Below are 17,536 nucleotides of genomic sequence, written 5' to 3'. Positions count from 1 at the left end.
CAACAGATGTATACTGGGTGACCGGATTGAGAGTGTTTGTTGCTCCAGTTACTGAATTACAGACAAGAAGTTCCATAAATATTCCAGCAGGAATCACTAACCACCTGGACATGGTGCCAAAGACGCGTCAGAATAGTAAAATCTCTAAGAAAGTGAAACATGAGCACTACATTTCAGCTGAGGATAAGTAGGCCCACCCAAAAATGCACCCTTGCCCCCATAAAATTCTTTCTCTCAATTTAATCAAAGGTATTCTTTGAAAACTGCCTTAAGTTTGGTCCAGAGCATTTCAGACAAGTACACTCCTATCACCTTACCAGACAATTATCTAGTGCAACCTGAGCCTGTCGGTGAAAATTCAGACAATATAATTCTTGGACTCTTCCTGAGACAAGCAGATAGTCTTGCAGAAGGGTAACATGGTACATCCCTCAAACCCAACTAAAAATACAACCACACAAACCCTCCCATTTTGGCTTCAAGAAGTTGCTGAAATACACATACCTATTACCTACTAAAGATAAATGTCACTGGCCCATCCTTTTATACTTGTAATTTCTCAGCAATTAATTCCATAGCCAAGTCTTCTCTCTAATCAAAACGGACTGCTTTGTGTACTCTGCTGGCATTTTTTCTCCTGCACAGCACAATTTGTCCCTTGAGGATGCTGCACTAAAATCTGATTTGATTTTATAATTGGATTTTAATGTTTTGGCCACCAAGCAGCACCAAGCAGCAGTTCTTAGGAGAGGATTCACTGTCCGGCCAGACTACTCCACAAGTGGTTGACAGTATATAGCAGTCTTTCAGAAGCATAAAAATGAAACAGTGTAAAAAAAATAATAAAAATTGGTACTTTTTCCCTACTATCCTCAGGTATACAGCCATCCTCAAAGCTGAGGAACAGCAATGCCTGCACCTCACATCTCTGCTCCTGATGGACTATTTTTGAGAGGGACTTAAACCTTTTGCCCCAGCCTTCAAATCTAACAGAACAGAACCTGAAAAACATGCCTATTGTGAACTTTAGGGATGAAGAGATTAAATTAGGGAAATGCAAATAGCACATAAAAACTGCTAGCCAGCTGAAAAGGGATACAGAAACAGTCATCAAATGTCCCAGGTCAGAAATTAACAGTCAACTGGACTGAACTGTTTATACTACAAATCAATTCTCTGAAATCATGGAGTTCTACTCTTGAAGAACTCGCCATTAAGGAAAACTCATTGTTATAGCATGTGTACCTTGATCAACACCACATGTGGGCACACAACCTGCCTCTGACATCACATGATGTTCTATCCAGATAAACATATGTTGTCGGAAGAATGGTCCGATTCCCCTATAATGTTCTACTTAAAAGGCACAGTCAAAATATTACACATCATGGGATAAGTCACTACATATTGATATTCCCTGATGGAATCCATTACAGAAACGGAGGGGGGAGCCAGGGAGGGAAGAAGAAAAGGCAGCACAAGGAATGAACCTATAAAAACCTAAAACATATACAGACGGTGCTGAGGACAAATGAGGAAAAATGAACTAGACAATGCTATGAAATGCACAAGTTCAGAGGATGTTTAGAAATGTTTATTCCAAAGAGAAGGGTTTAAGAATGAACAGAAGTTAGAGGAAACATTTAAGAAAGGGAGTGGAGGAAGGAGATGGAAATAATCCACTGAAAGCAAGCAGAATAATACACAGCAACACAAATCAAGGTTTATGCCCAAAATGTTCTAACACAGCACACCCAAATTATCCAAATATACAGTATTTTACATGAGCAGAGGAATTTTGGGAACTTCTGAACCACGCACTTTGCTATAATTTAAAACTGAATTCAGTTTTATGTAAGCTCAGGGAAAATGTCTACCAACTCTATTGTACTCTTCCAAGAGCTTAGTACAGTGCTCTGCACACAGTAAGAGCTAATAAATACCACTGATTGATTATAAAAACCTAGGCATAAGAGCTGCTATCTGCACAATTATTGATCCTATTTTGGATTTGAGGAAAAATTAAATCCTGCTTCAGTGTCACTTATAAACAAAAATAATCATTATTCTGATTTGCAGAGGTCAAGAGCCATTGTTCTGAATTGAGTATTGCAATATCAGTAACATGAATTTTAAACAATCTAATTGATAGTGCTCATTTAGGTTACTTTCATCTTTGCTTCTTACCACCCCCAAACCAAAAATCCTTGACATTTCAAATCAATCAGTGGTATTTATTGAACGCTTATTATGTGCAGAGCACCCTACTAAGCAAGTGGGAGAGCACAATACAACAGAATTAGCAAACACCTTCCCTGCCTATAACAAGCTTACAGTCTAAAGATTTACATACAATTCTCTCAAGCTCAGTGGGCAGATTGGTAGGAAAGTAGCTTTAAAGGAGACTATTCAGTGTTAAATGTGCTCTCCTACTGAAAGTTGAAAGGACCCCCAATCTACAGTTCAATCCCTGGAAGGACCTGGGGGGTCCCTGAATTTCTCAGAACCAGGTTGAGGAGAAATTTGGATTCCAACTTGAATTCAAATTTGTGTTTTTTATATACTATCTTATGGGCAAAGCATTCATTCTCTCAAAATTTACTGGAAGGACTATACATAGCTCTAATTGGGCCTCACTTTACAGAATTTTGTATGTTTTTTGCCTACTCATTGCAATGATTTCATAAAAACTAAAAAGGCATATTTTCTACTTTAAAAGTGACTCTTCCTTCCCTTCTAAGGCTGGAGTATCCACCTTTAGGATAGTGCAGTGCTCTGCATACAGTAAGCACTCAGTAAATGCGACTGAATGAATGAATAAATGAAAGCTATCATCTTTTACTATACTAATCAGTCTTGTTAGGGTCTACAAGCCCTTGAAAGCAAGGGGAAATATCCAGTAGTGTTTAGTACAGGGCTCTGCCCAAAGTAACTGCTCAATAAATACCACTGATTAACAGATTGTCCAACTGCTGCGGTATGAACTTCCCGAATATACTGAACTGTTGTTTTTCCTTTACTTCAAGTCACTGCTCCTTGCAACAGCACTTCCATCTTTGGAGACTGCCTAATTCCCTTACTTCATTTATGCTATTACCTTGAAAATATTAATAGAAGTATCACGTCCCTTTAGTGTTCCCTTTTCATAATTTTAGGTCCTTTTGCCTTCTCATAGGTTTTATCCTCCCATGAATGTATAGTTTTCTTTTTACCCTTCACATTCCCTGACACCTTTCCTAACTGTGGGACCAAAAGCAGACTACAGAATTTTAAGATCAATCAATGGTATTTATTGAGCATTACTATGTGCAGAGCAAAACACTCAGTGCTTGGGAAAGTACGATATATTAGAGTTGGTAGAAGCTATCCTGCCCACAAAGAGCTTACAGTCTACAGGAGCAGACATTAAAATAAATCACAGATAGGGGAAATAATAGAGTATGAAGATATTTATTTAAGAGCTGTGGGAGTATCAAAGTGTTTAAGGGGTACACAGCCAAGTGCACAGTCAGCAGAGAGGGGAGGGTGAATAAAGGAAATGAGGGCTTAGTTGGGGAAAGCCTCTTGGAGATGTGATTTTAGAAGGGTTTTGAGTCAATCAGTGTTATGTGAAGTGCTTACTGAGTAAAGAGCACTGTACTAAGTGCTTGGGAAAGTACAGAGATGGCAATGTTCCTTACCCACAAGAAGCTTACAGTCTAGATGATGGGAAGAGTAGTGAACTGCCAGATCTGAAGAATTAGGAGGGAGTTCAAGGCCCAAGGGAGAACGTGGGCAAGGGGTGTTTGATAAAGGGGTGGATGGGCAACCACTGGAGGTTTTTAACGAGTGGGAAGATATGGACTGAATGACTTTTCAGAAAAATCACGCAAGCAGCAGAGTGCATTATGGACTGGAAGGGTCAGGGAAAGAGAGAAAGCTGATGCAGTAGTTAAGATGGGAAATAAATGCCTGGATCAGTGTGGTAGCAATTTGGATGGAGAGGTAAGAGCAGACTGTGAGGATGATGTGAAGGTAGATTAGACAGGATTTAGCTACAGATTGATCATGCAGCTGAATGACAGAGATGAGGAGAGAATAATGCCAAGGTCACAGGCTTGTGAGCAGGATAGATGGTGGTGTTGTCTAAAGTGATGGGAAAGTCAGGTGCAGTCATAGGAGATATATGCACACTCTATTCATTCCATATTTTTTACATTATACTCCTCTTAGTGATATCACTGTCATCCCACTGCAAGCATTTATTTCATTTGACATAAAATACACCTTAAGAACAACTACTTTCCAGACAGATGTTTTCTGTATTGCATTAGGTCTGTTTAATTCATCTCATTTGGTAAATGGCTCAAGCCATTCAGCACTGTTGAATATCATTTCATTACAGACAGCCCTTGTGCTAATTTTTTCATATTGGTTCTGGCTTCCTGTGTCATCTGCCAGCCTCTGTGGCTTGGATAATCACAAATCCCAAGGTGAATTGAACATAATCCCCAATTTGCGGACTGCCAACCGTTCTACACATATTTTCTTTCTCTTGCTTTCTTCTTCTTGCTTCAAAGGGTGAAAAAAAGTTATATTTAAGCCTAAGAAACCAATGCATCTTCTCATTTCCTACTTTTTCTTCTTGGTTTTTAAAGAAGAAAAATCTCAAATACATTCAGTTCTCTAATATGGGGCTGCAAGCACTTCTGTACTTATCTGTAATTTATTTATATTGATGTCTACCTCCCTCCCTCTAGACCGTAAGCTTGTTGTGAGCAGGTATGTGTCTTTTGTTGTACTGTACTCTCCCAAGCGCTTCATACAATGCTCTGCGCAAGGTAAGTGCTCAATACGATTGAATGAATTAAATAAATCTCAGCTAACCCTACATTAGAGAAGCCTCTACCTTACCAGGCCCCAGTGACACCATGCACACAACCATCTCTGTGATGCTGTGTTCTATCCAGATAGGTGGGCACTGTCATAATAAAGTTCCAAATCCCCAATGATATTCCCTTCAACGTGCATTATGGAAGAAATGAATATTTGCTGAGACTTTGCACTACACAGAAAGCTGATGAAAGAACACCCAGTCCCACCCCCAACCAAATATTTGGAAACAAGAACTGGAGGAATGAGGGGGACTCAAACCCAAAAACAAATCTTCTAAAGACTTAACCCATATAATTCTGTGGAGAACACTTCTGTTCAATTATCCCAGGTTCTGTTTTTTTTTCCATACCCTAAATAGATAACACCACAAATTACTATTTACTTTTCAAAACAAGCTTAGCAGTGCTACATTCTGTTTCTTGATGAGGTAGTGACATGCCCAAATTTTGGCAAGGCAAGAGCTTTGGGAAATGCTGACAGATGTCCCAATACAGCTATTTCAGGATTAAAAAAAAACAACTAAAAAACAAAAACAAAAAAAACCTTTCCAGACTATATTTTGGCATTAAAGGATAATCCCTTAGCTTGAACACTAAATGACTTTTAAATATATGGGGGGAAAGCTCATTGCTAGTGAATATTTTTTGGTTTTTAAAACTCAAAAGTTCTGAATTTACTATTGTAATTCAATCCAATAGTTGCATCTTGGATTTGTTTATTTTCAATTTATTATGGCACAATTTATTCTGATCCAAAAATCAACTGGGCTGAGGGCCAGGCTAACAGTTACCATGGATGCCTACAGCTTATCAGGGGGGATGAATAAAAGTTTAAAATATTCTGCTTCCAAAGAACAATTAATTAGAAACCAAGGCAGGCTCCCTCAACGACAGTGAGAACCAACTCCCTAAAATATCGGATATGGGGGACAGGTAATGGCATCTTAAAAAAATGAATTCTTTACTTGAAAGGGGAAATATTATATGACAAGCACAGAGTATTTAAGCTTTAGGAAAAATGTACATCTTCTGGGTAGGAAGTTGCCTCAAATGCATCCTTTGGGAGTGGTCACTGAAAATTCAGATGCTTCAGATTAAACAAGGCAGGAACTTCTGCTTTATTAGCTATTTAAGTCAAATTGGCAATTTTTCTAGAAAAATTTATGTAAGCAAAATATGTGTTGTGAATTTACTTTATTCAAATGTAATATAAGTTTGCTTTCTTGAACAAAAACTACAAACAATTTTTTTAAATGGGCTTCAGATCTTGGGATTTAAATTCATGTTCAGGCTGCATACTAAAGGCTAATTTTATTACTTTCGAAATCAAATTAAAAAAAAACAACATTTGAAATACCAGCTCTCTTCTGACATTTCTCTACTAGAGATTACAGCAGAATTATAATAGCAACATTATAAAACTAGGCCTGACTCTGCCAGCATTACAGTTCACTTACACTTGTTTTAAGTAGCAGTAAATCAGGTAATGAGGTTTCAAAAAAGAGAGGGCTATTTTGTTTCTTTTTATAAGTGCACACGGGCACATTCTTAACAGTTTTTTTCAGGGCACCTCATTGCTTATGAGACAATTCTACCTTGAAAGGATTTCCCTTGATTGTGCTGTTTTCTTTCGGAGGAAAGGGTCCTTAATGAAAATTAATTCATTCTGAAACACAGTGTGTGGGCAAGTTTTATTTTTAAGTATGAGAAATTTGCAAACTTCCACCTATATGGCTAAATCTAACATACACTTAAGTAGCCTTTCATTTGTTATATTCTATATAACACTTGAAACTTGAGGTAAGAAAAGAAAGGTCCCAACACTTTATCAAATGCATTTTTTTTGACAAGTACCAACTGGTCCTTGTATCTCCATAAGAAACTAGGGTAAATCAGGTTATAATCAAGGATATACCAATCAGTAAAAACTCAAAATATACAAGTGAGAGAACTGTGTGTGCACATGTGTGTGTGCTAGGCAGGATTTAAAAGATAATATCCATTGCCAAAATTAGTAAAATGAACCTGGATATGGCATTCTTCCCCTCATTTCGCATCAAAATGGGGACAAGAATCTCAAAGCGGACACATATCAACTGCTTAGCTAATACTTTTTACTTATACCAAAATAATGGATTTAAACTGGCATTACTGCACTTTAACTGCATAAGTTTCTTGGGGATATCTGGGGCAAATAGGTAATCCCCTGAATGCTGCAATCTAACTTTAAGAGAAATAACTCCTTCCCAAACCAAGTCCATAACAGTGGACAATTTATATGAATACAGATTTTATATCAATGTAGGTCTTCCCCTCTAGACTGTAAGCTCACCAGGAGTAGGTCTACCAATTCTATTGTATTGTACTCTCCCAAGTACGTACTTAGTGCAGTACTATTGATACTAATACTATACTTATACTATTGATACTAATACTATTGATGATGTAGGGAAATTCAGTTGGGATGCATTCAGGAATTTGCAAAACTGTACTTTAGTCTGTCAAAATCTCTTACAGTAGAATTTGAAACTGACAAAAGCCCAAGCTTTCACTGATTGCCAGAAAGTTTGATTAGCAATTCCAACCTTAATTTGATATTTCTAAATAGTGTTCACAAACATATCTAACATACAATTTTTTAAAACATATCTTGAAAATCCCATGTGTTACATATAATTCTACAGCAACAGAAGTGACTATACTGTTCATTCAAATCAAGATATTTTGCATGACCACTCAAAATAAGTGACTTTCCATTCTGAGGTGTGAATTTACTTTAAATTATCACTGGTCTGTTTTCTTCTTCCCAGTAGAGAATGACTATCTTTCCCTTTGATTCAGCTGATATCTGTCTCCAGACTGTAAGCTTGTTATAGGCAGGGAATGTCTGCTAATTGGGTTTTTTTATGGTATTTGTTAAGCACTTATTATGGACCAGGCACTGTTCTAAGCTCTGAGGTAGATGCAAGCTAATCAGGTTGGACAGAGTCCACGTTCCACATGGGGCTCACAGTTGTAATCCCCATTTTACAGATGAGGTAACTGAGGCACAGATAAGTGAAGTGACTTGCCCAAGGTCACACAGCAGACAAGTGATGAAGCTGAGATTAGAACCCAGATCCTTCTGACTCCCAGGCCTGGGTTCTATCAAGTAGGCAACATTGTGGTCTCCCAAGGGTGCTCTGCACATAATAAGCACTCCATAAATATGATTGATTTAAATGTAGATTCATTCTTGCATTGTTTTCTGTCACTTGCCCTCACAAATTTCTTCTGATACAAGGCAGGTTAGGTTCACTGCAAATGGCAGATTGAATAGATTGCATCAGAAAAGAGTTCATAAAACTTGACAACTCTTTCCCAACAATCCTTTGTATGAAGGTTTAAATACACTAAGCACTACCAGAGGGTGAGTTTACATTGAGTTTTGTGGATAGAACACAATGGCAGACTTATGAACTTTCTTTGACAACATGTGCCTTTCTGTGTAGAGCAAGACTTGGTGTTAGGAAAAGTGGCTGAGCATATGGGTGCAGGATTGGCCACAAAACAGCACTGCAATAATAATGATAATAATAATAATTCTATCTGTTAAGCGCTTACTATGTGCCAGGCACTGTACTAGGCGCTGGGATGGGTACAAGCAAATCAGGTTGGACACAGTCCCTGTCCCACGTGGGGCTCACCCATTCAATCTCCATTTTACAGATGAGAGAACTGAGGCCCAGAAGTGAAGTGACTTGCCCAAGGTCACACAGCAGACAAGTGGTAGAGTGGGATTACAACTCACAACATTCTGACTCCCAGGCCCATACTCTATCCACTACACCATGCTGGCACAACAAGGCAAGAGTCTACAAGATCACAACCCCTACATTACTGGAGAACTAGAAATACAATAGCATCACTTTCCTATTTATTTGAAAAGTTACTTTCTTCCAATCCATTCAGTTGAAACTCCAGTTTAGAAGCCTTTTAAACAGCACTAAATAAAAAAATCTGATTTTAAATATAAAAATTTTGCCTTAGTGAATGTGGAGTATCTGGTTTTTAATCTAAACAGCAAACATGAACACCAAAACTAAGTTGAAAGATGACATTTCTGAAAAACACAGAGCTAAAGCACATGTGGAGGGTCAACTAAAAGCTGATTTTCCTGTTTAAAAGTGGATTTTGAAAGTTAAAAGATTATTAGCCCCGTAGTGCAGCATTTTTATCATTCACAAGCATGTATGTATTCCATACAAGACGATGAAAAGTTTACTAGTGACAAAAGAATCTACTAGCTAACATTATTTGAATGGCAAATCCTTTAAGAACATCCCTTCATATCTTTTCACGTACTACCTAGAGAGGACCATCCTATTTTAATTTCATAAAGTCAAATCAAATGTTTAGAACGACAATAATTTTTACCTTAAAAGGGACATTTTGACAAAGGGAGGAAGAATATTTCAATAATCCTGAACTCTATTATCCTTTGCAAAACAGGATCCAATTATTGTATTTACTGAGTGCCTACTGTAAGCAGAGCTCTAAGTACTTGAGAAAGTAGAAGCAAAAAGCCACAGTCTCTTTTCCAGGGACTTACAATACAATCGATAAATGTAATTGAATGAGCTAGTAATAGGGTTTGTTTTATACCAGTCCCTTGAACACATTCTCAAGTCTGTCCGGGCCAAGATAACCATAGCAACAGTCATCTTCATTTGATCTACTTTGATGTCATCAATGGGTTGCCTATCAAAAAAAAATACTTTTGTTACAATGTGAAACATTTCTTCTTCATATTTTCATGATTTTGAAAATGTCAGGTTTGACAGCTCATCAATGGCATATCATTTTGATGTCTTTACTGCCAGAAATAAAACTTTAACAAGTGTGGGTGGATACTTCCTCTGAATACACATAGATCTGTTCTTTGTATTCAAAGATGACTTGGCTGAGGGTGAGATTTTATTCTGCCTCAGTCATTTCACTCCACCCTAATACACAATTCGGCTGTATCTTCAAGAATGAAGAGAAACTACACAAACACACAATACACACACATATATGTACAAATACCATTAAAATGCACATACGATATATAGGCGTGTGTGTATGCGCATATATATATTTGTTAAGCTTTTACTATGTACCAGTCACTGTACTAAGGGCTAGGGTAGATACAAGTTAATCAGATTGGACACAGACCCTGTCCCACATTCTTAAACCTCATTTTATAGATGAGTTAACTGAGACCCAAAGAAGTTAAGTGACTCACCCAAGGTCACACAGCATACAAATGATAGCGTCAGGACTAGAACCCAGGTCATGACTCCCAGGCCCATGCTGTATACAGTAGGTCATTCTGCGTCTCTGCTATACTCATTCATTCAAGAGTATCTATTGAGAGCTTACTATATGCAGAACACTTTATGCTATATGTATATTTTACATCAAAAAGCAAAACACACCTCAACAATACCACTTCATAGTTGAGAAGGGTAGGTTCTTCTAAATGCTGATGGAAATCACATTACACGTTTTATTACAAAGCTTAAGGTCCTCATTTAATTCCAAGAAAATGACTTTCCAAAATTTTGCCAGACTGATTAAAATTCAGCACTTTATAATCTTTTATGTGTCCTTTTAGTTCACTTGACAGTCTATTCAGGGGGCCCTAAAAATATTTCTGAATAGAAGGCATTGCTGAATGGTTTAAGTAACAGCATTTGGTCCATTGGAAGTAGAATAAAAAGTTCTTTGGGTATCTCTGGGCCAGGATACCATCTCCTAAATATCGGTTCCTATTCCAAGAAAACTACTTCCAGTTTTGTAAATGTATTTTTATAAAATTTTATATATTAAAAAAATCACATGACACCTAACAGAGCTTCCAAACTTATTCAGATATAGCAGTGAACTATGTAACAAATGAGAATGCAAAACTCAGATTTCTTTGGTTGCATTGTCATTCCCCTAAATATTTCAAAAAGTGTCTTCATTCACAAACACGTAAACTTCAGATGGGAACTTGAACACAATAAATTAACTGTGATCAAAGGGATTTTGTTTTAAGAGTACCTTAGCACTTGAAGCTCTATTATGTACGCTCATTACAGGAGGGAATATGTCTTAATTTTCTTGTATTGCATGCTCCCAAGAGCTTAGAACAGTGCTCTGCATATGATAAGCGCTCAATAAATACCCATGACTGATTATGAGTAGAAGCCTTGAAATGCTGAGACTAGCAGGGTTGACCACTTGGCACATGAAATCTGCTGGGTGACCCCTACTGGCTCACGACTTCCTCTGACCCCTCTCTGAACAATGGCTTGTCCCTGTCAGTCTCTCCTGTTAGACTGTAAATTCCTTGAGGGCAGGGACCAAATATTGGTGCATTCTTCCAAATACTGTGTCTAGTACTCTGTGCATAGTAAATGTTTGATAAATTCGTCTGGATGAATAGAAATGCCTTTACTGGGTCAGAACAATGGTGCCTACGGGCCAATATTCTGCCTGATAGTGTCAACAGGCTGCTTGGAGGAAGAGCATGAGACTTCCTTTCTTGACACCCACATTGCAAAAGGTAACATCATTTAATATCCCTCCCTCGGCAGCCCTAATTTTCCTTCGAACTGCTATTATGGACCAGTCACCTCAGTCTATTCAACTTCCTGTGGTAACAAATTTCACATGTCTAGTACCAACTGGATGACATATTTCCTTTTGTTTTTAAAACCACCTTCAGCACATGCTCCCTCATCCAACTGGTGTTCACCAAGCCCCCCAAGATTTCTGCGCTCACCCCATCCATACACTTCATGATTTATATGGGAAGCAGCATGGAGTAATGGATACAGCACTAGGCCTGGGAGTCAGAGGGTCACAGGTTCTAATTCTGACTCCACCACCTGTCTTCTGTGTGGCCTTGGGGAAGTCACTTAACTTCTTTGTGCCTCAGTTACCTCATCTGTGAAATGGGGATTAAGACTGTGAGCCTCATGCAGGACAGGGACTGTGTCCAACCCAAATTTGCTTGAATCCACCGTCAAGATAATAATAATACTTATTATGGTATTTAAGTGCTTACTATGTGCCAGTCACTATAGTAAGCACTTAAATACCATAATTATTATTTGTTGGTTTCAATCATGTCTTCTTTTTGGCATTGGTCTTTCCCTTGAGAGATTCTAATCTTTCAATCTTAATCTCTCCTGATGGCTCTTATTCCAAATCCCAGTGGGGAATCAAATTTAAAATGGCTCCTGAAGCCTTTGCAAAGTCAGTCATGCTGATTGAGCACGCAGTGTGGCTCAGTGGAAAGAGCACGGGCTTGGGAGTCAGAGGTCATGAGTTCGAATCCTGGATCTGCCACTTGTCAGCTGTGTGACTGTGGGCAAGTCACTTAACTTCTCTGTGCCTCAGTTACCTCATCTGTAAAATGGGGATTAACTGTGAGCCTCACGTGAGACAACCTGATTACCCTGTATCTACCCCAGAGCTTAGAACAGTGTTCGGCACATAGTAAGCACTTAAATACCAACATTATTATTATTATTATTACTGTGCAAACAGTCAGAGAAACCATTGTATTTACTGAGTGCTTACTCTATGCATAGCACTGTACCACACATTTGGGAGAGTACAACAATATAAACACATTTCCTGCCCACAACAAGCTAACAGTCTAGAGGGGGAGACAGAAATTGATATAAATAAAATTATAGACATGCACATAAATACTGTGGAGCTGGGAGGGGGGAAAGAATAAAGTCAGGATGAGGTAGAGGAAGGGGGAGAAGAGGAAAGGAGGACTTAGGGAAGGTCTCTTGGAGTAGATGTGCCTTCAACAAGGCTTTGAAGGTGGGGAGATTAACTCTCTATCAGGGGGGGTGGGGGGTGCTCCAGGCCAGAGGCAGGATGTGGTAGCAGGATGTGGTAGAGGGGTTGGCAGCAAGACATAGGAGACTGAGGTACAGTGAAGAGGTTGGCATTAAAGGAGCGAAGTGTGTGGGCTGGGTTGTAGAAGGAGTGTACTGAGGTGAAGTAGAAGGGGGTAAGGTGATTGAGTGTTTTAAAGCCAATGGTAAGGAATTTCTGCTTGATGTGGAGGTAGATGGGTAACCACTGGACGTTCTTGAGGAGTGGGGGAACGTGGCCCGAACATTTTTGTAGAAAAATGATCTGAGCAGCAGAGTAAAGTATAGACTGGAGTGGGGAGCAGCAGGAGGCAGGGAGGTCAGCAAGTAGACATACAGTAATGAAGACAGGGTAGGAAACGTGATTGAAGTGGCAGCAGTTTGGATGGGGAGGAAAGGGCAGATTTTAGCAAGGCTGTGACAGGAAGGGGCAAGGTGACTGAGTGCTATAAAGTTGATGGGAAGGAGTTTCTGTTTGATAAGAGGTGGATTGGCAATCACTGGAGGCTCTTGAGGAGTGGGGAAGCAGGGACCGAACATTTTTGCAGAAAAATGATCCGGGCAGCAGGGTGAAGTATGGACTGGAGTGGGGAGAGACAAGAGGCAGGGAGGTCAACAAAGGAGGCTGAAACAGCCATCAAGGCAGGATAGGATAAGGGATTGGTAGCAATTTGGATGGGGAGGAAAGGGCGGATTTTACCATTGTTGTGAAGGTCGAACCAATGGGATTTAGTGATGGATTGAATATGTGGGTTGAAGGAGAGACAGGAATCAAGGATAACGCCAAGGTTACAGGCTTGTGAGACAGGAAGTGCTGTGGGGTTAAGGGAGGGGAGGAATAAAGCGTGTAAATCCAAGTGCAAAGGTGATAACAGAACGGAGTGGAAGAAGAGGAAATGAGGGCTTATGAGGAAGGAGGAAGGCCTCTTGGAGATGTGATTTTAATGAGGTTTCGAAGGAGGGGAGAATGATCGTCTGTCAGATACGAAGAGGGAAGGCATTCCAGGACAGAGGCAGGATGTGGGCAAAAGGTCAAAGGTAAGATAGACTAGACCAAGGCAGAACGATCTACCTCCTCAGACATGGAAACAGTGAAAGGGCTGGTGTCAAGAGCCTGTGAAGGTAAGTGATCTGAAGTCAACTATGTCCTCTTACCTAACTCCCGGCACCTAAAGTCACACCCACACCCTTAGCAATGATAAAACCTCTAGGAAGCAAAGATGTGTGAAGTCCTGGAAACTAAAGTTTTCCATTTGGATCCTCTCTGCCCTTTTCAAGAGATTCAGAAGGAGGAGGTCAGCTCTCATCACTGGTACCAGTCACAGAAATAGCCTGCCAAGCTCCAAAGATTACACCACCGAGAATGTATTCACTGACCAACAACAACAAAAAAAACCCAACACATTCAAAACAAGCACCAGTATTTTAAAGCCCATATGCTTATAATATTATAGTAATGTGGAGTGTTTGTTTTATGACAGTACCAAAGAAACTAATATCAAAATTCAGAATGTTCAATAAACCCTTCTATGAAACTACATAAAAAGCTTAAGAGTATTCATTAATCAGACATTTTTTTTTACCTACGGGAACAAATATATAATCACCAATTCAAGCATGAAAGTCCCTTCTTTGAATTATTCCTCTTCCAGTTGGGTCAATCACTTGACTCTGCTTTTCTTTACCTGTCAGGTGATGTGACTGGGTGCAAACATTTCAAAGAAGTTGGACTCTGCTGTATTTAGAACACAGTTCACTAAAACCTGCTTGATGAATCTTTTCAGTCCTTCAAAGAATTGCTCCAAGCTGTATTTAAAACACATCTCACTGAGAACTGCCTGATGAACCTTCTCAATCCTTCCAAAGAATCGGGCTTTAGTTGCTAAGAAACTACAATTTTAGTGCATTATAAATCATTTTAGGAAGCTCAGCCCAATGCAGAGGTTGACTTAAGACTAGTAAAGATCAAGAACATCTCTTATCAACCCGTGGAAATTAGAATTAAATGATATTTTGCTACATCAAAAGTGACTGTAACACAGAATTCTTGGTAGATTAGGCCCCTGCTCTATCTCCATTTTGCTTCTACAGTGTCCTATTACTTCAGAGGAAGATGGAAAAAAAAAAAGCACAATGTATTTAGCAGAGTTAATGATGTATGGGGGGGGGGGGGGCACAAAGACCCATTTCCTTCCCGACCCCTGCAGTGAACAGCTGATTCCAAACACAAGACTTCAATAATTCTATTTTAGAATCACTTAAATTTTTTTTTATATTGAACGGATAAATACTTTCCTGTTTAGGGTATTTCCATTGCAAATCTTCAGAATCTTAACTTTTATTTGTTCTTTGAGGTACAACAAGGTAAGAAAAACTGAAAGGTCACATAGGGCTATAACACATAAAAAGCAATTACTATGAACGAGAACTTTGAAAATTACCACGAAAATAGCATATGGCAAGGTACACAAAAATTAACACATTGAAATACAGGTTACTATACCTGCCCCCAATTTTTTTTATTTGTCTTAGCGTAACTGTAAAGAAAAATAACTGATGAAAAAGGATATAAGCAGCTTACTCTATAAACCCTTTTTAAAAAAAGTACTCATGCTTTTATGCTTTTCTTGTGGAAACAAAACCATATGAGCTTTTAAAAAATGAACAGCTCTCCTTGTCATTCAGGCCTCTCACAGATCAAGACATTTGGCAGACGAGGTGTCACGCAACCCAAGAACTACCCTTTGAAGTTAAAATACATTTTGTGCACCGCCCATCCTTCTCCCATCACTGCTCTTCTGCTTCACCCAGGCTCTCATATTTTATCTCTCTTGAAGACACACTTTTAGACCACAGAATCGTCCTCCATGCTATGTACTGATCTTGGTGTTGAGTCGCCAATACCCACTCCACAGGGATGTCCCACCAATCTGGCACCTCCACTTCTGGCCCCTTTCCATTCCCACTGACCCCTATCCACCCCCCTGGGGTCCTACCTCCAGTCCTCAGAGATACTCCCTCTGCCACGCTGACACTCGTGGGTGGGGGGTTGGATGGAGGGGTGGGGGAAAAGGGGAGGGATGGAGGAGTGGGTGGAGGGGTGGGTGGAGGGATGGGTGGGTGGAGGGAGAAGTGGATGGGTGGATAGAGGAGTGGGAGGATAGAGGAGTGGGAGGATAGAGGAGTGGGAGGATAGAGGAGTGGGAGGATAGAGGAGTGGGAGGATAGAGGAGTGGGAGGATAGAGGAGTGGGAGGATAGAGGAGTGGGAGGATAGAGGAGTGGGAGGATAGAGGACTGGGAGGATAGAGGAGTGGGAGGATAGAGGAGTGGGAGGATAGAGGAGTGGGAGGATAGAGGAGTGGGAGGATAGAGGAGTGGGAGGATAGAGGAGTGGGAGGATAGAGGAGTGGGAGGATAGAGGAGTGGGAGGATAGAGTGGCAGGGAGGATGGAGGGGTGGGAGGGAGGGAGGATGGAGGGGTGGGAGGGAGGGAGGATGGACGGGTGGGTGGGTGGATGGAGGGGTGGGTGGATGGAGGGGTGGGTGGGGGGACGGAGGGGTGGGTGGGGGGATGGAGAGGAGGTGGGTGGGTGTGGAGGGGTGAATGGGAAGATAGAAGGGTGGGTGGATGGAGGGGTAGTGGGTGGGAGAATGAAAGGGTGGGTGGATGGAGGAGTAGTGCGTGGGTGGGTGGGTGGGAGGGAGGGTAGAGAGAGGAGTGCCTTCCTTCCTCCCTCGGCCCGCTCCCGCGCTCCCCGGCCCAGCAGCCCCCCCCCCGAACCCCGACCCCTTTCCGGGGTCACTCCATGCCCTCAGTGACATTTCCACCCTTCTGCCTTCCTCCTCCGCCCGCAGGCCGCAGCCCCGGCCCCCCTCCGCCCCCCGCGCCTCCCAACCCTCATTCCACTGCCCTCCTCTACCCTGACCGGGGGGGTCGTCGTCGTCCCCTGGCCGGGGTGGGGGTCCGTCCCTTCCCCCCCATCCCCCCCCCACCTCGGGCCGCCCCCCCTTACCGTTCTGAGCGGCGCCGGGCCCCGGGAGGAGGGAGCCCGTCACCAATAGCAGGGGCAGGACCAGGCCGGAGGGGAGCGACGAGCCCCACATCCTGTCCGTCGGGCCGGAGGAAAAAACGGCGGGCGGGGAAGGACGGGGGAAGGGAGGGGGCGGGGAAGGACGGGAGGGAGGAAAGGAAAGAGGGAGGAGAAGGAAGGGGGCGGGGGACGGACAGCTGGGGGAGAGAGATGGAGGAGGAGGAAGAGGCGGTCCTGGCGGTGGCGGCGCTGAAGCTCCGCTCCGTCCTTCTCCGTCCTCCTCCTACCGCCGCAGCACCCAAGTCTCGCGAGAGCTCGGCGCCGGGCCTGGGAGGGGGGAGGCGGGGGGCGACAACTCTCGCGAGAAGACCGCGTTCCCCCGGGGGGGGCAGTGCGGAGCCCCTTCGTGGTCACGTGATGCCGAGAGGCCTCCCGCCCGGCCTTAGTCACGTGCAGAGGGACGAGGGGGGAGAGGGAAGGCAGCGTGTGGTCGAGGCCCGTCGAAGCCACCTCGGGGGTGGAGGGGCTTTAGACCAGGGGGTGGAAGGAGTTGGGGCCGGGGCATGCATTCAGTCAATAGGATTGATTGAGCGTTTACTATGTGCAGAGCACTGGACTGTAAGCCCATCAATGGGCAGGGACCGTCCCTCTCTGCTACCGATTTGTCCATTCCAAGCGCTTAGTGCAGTGCTCTGCACGTAGTAAGCGCTCAATAATAATAA

General features: G+C 41.8%; 1 protein-coding gene across 2 annotated transcripts in view; it reads right to left on the bottom strand.

Moving 5' to 3' along the window:
* Positions 1-16,955, bottom strand: part of NPTN (neuroplastin) — a 59,889-nt gene extending 42,934 nt beyond the window's left edge. The window contains exon 1 of one of the 2 annotated variants that reach the window (XM_029064919.2): positions 16,797-16,955. In XM_029064919.2, the coding sequence (XP_028920752.1) occupies positions 16,797-16,887 (91 nt within the window). In that variant the 5' untranslated portion in view covers positions 16,888-16,955. The remainder of the gene's footprint in view (positions 1-16,796) is intronic. The other variant, XM_029064920.2, reaches the window with a different exon arrangement.
* Between the last annotated feature and the right edge of the window lie 581 nt (positions 16,956-17,536).

This window comes from Ornithorhynchus anatinus, chromosome 5 (assembly GCF_004115215.2).
Source record: "Ornithorhynchus anatinus isolate Pmale09 chromosome 5, mOrnAna1.pri.v4, whole genome shotgun sequence".
Lineage (NCBI taxonomy): Eukaryota > Metazoa > Chordata > Mammalia > Monotremata > Ornithorhynchidae > Ornithorhynchus > Ornithorhynchus anatinus.
This window is presented reverse-complemented; position numbering and strand designations above follow the sequence as displayed.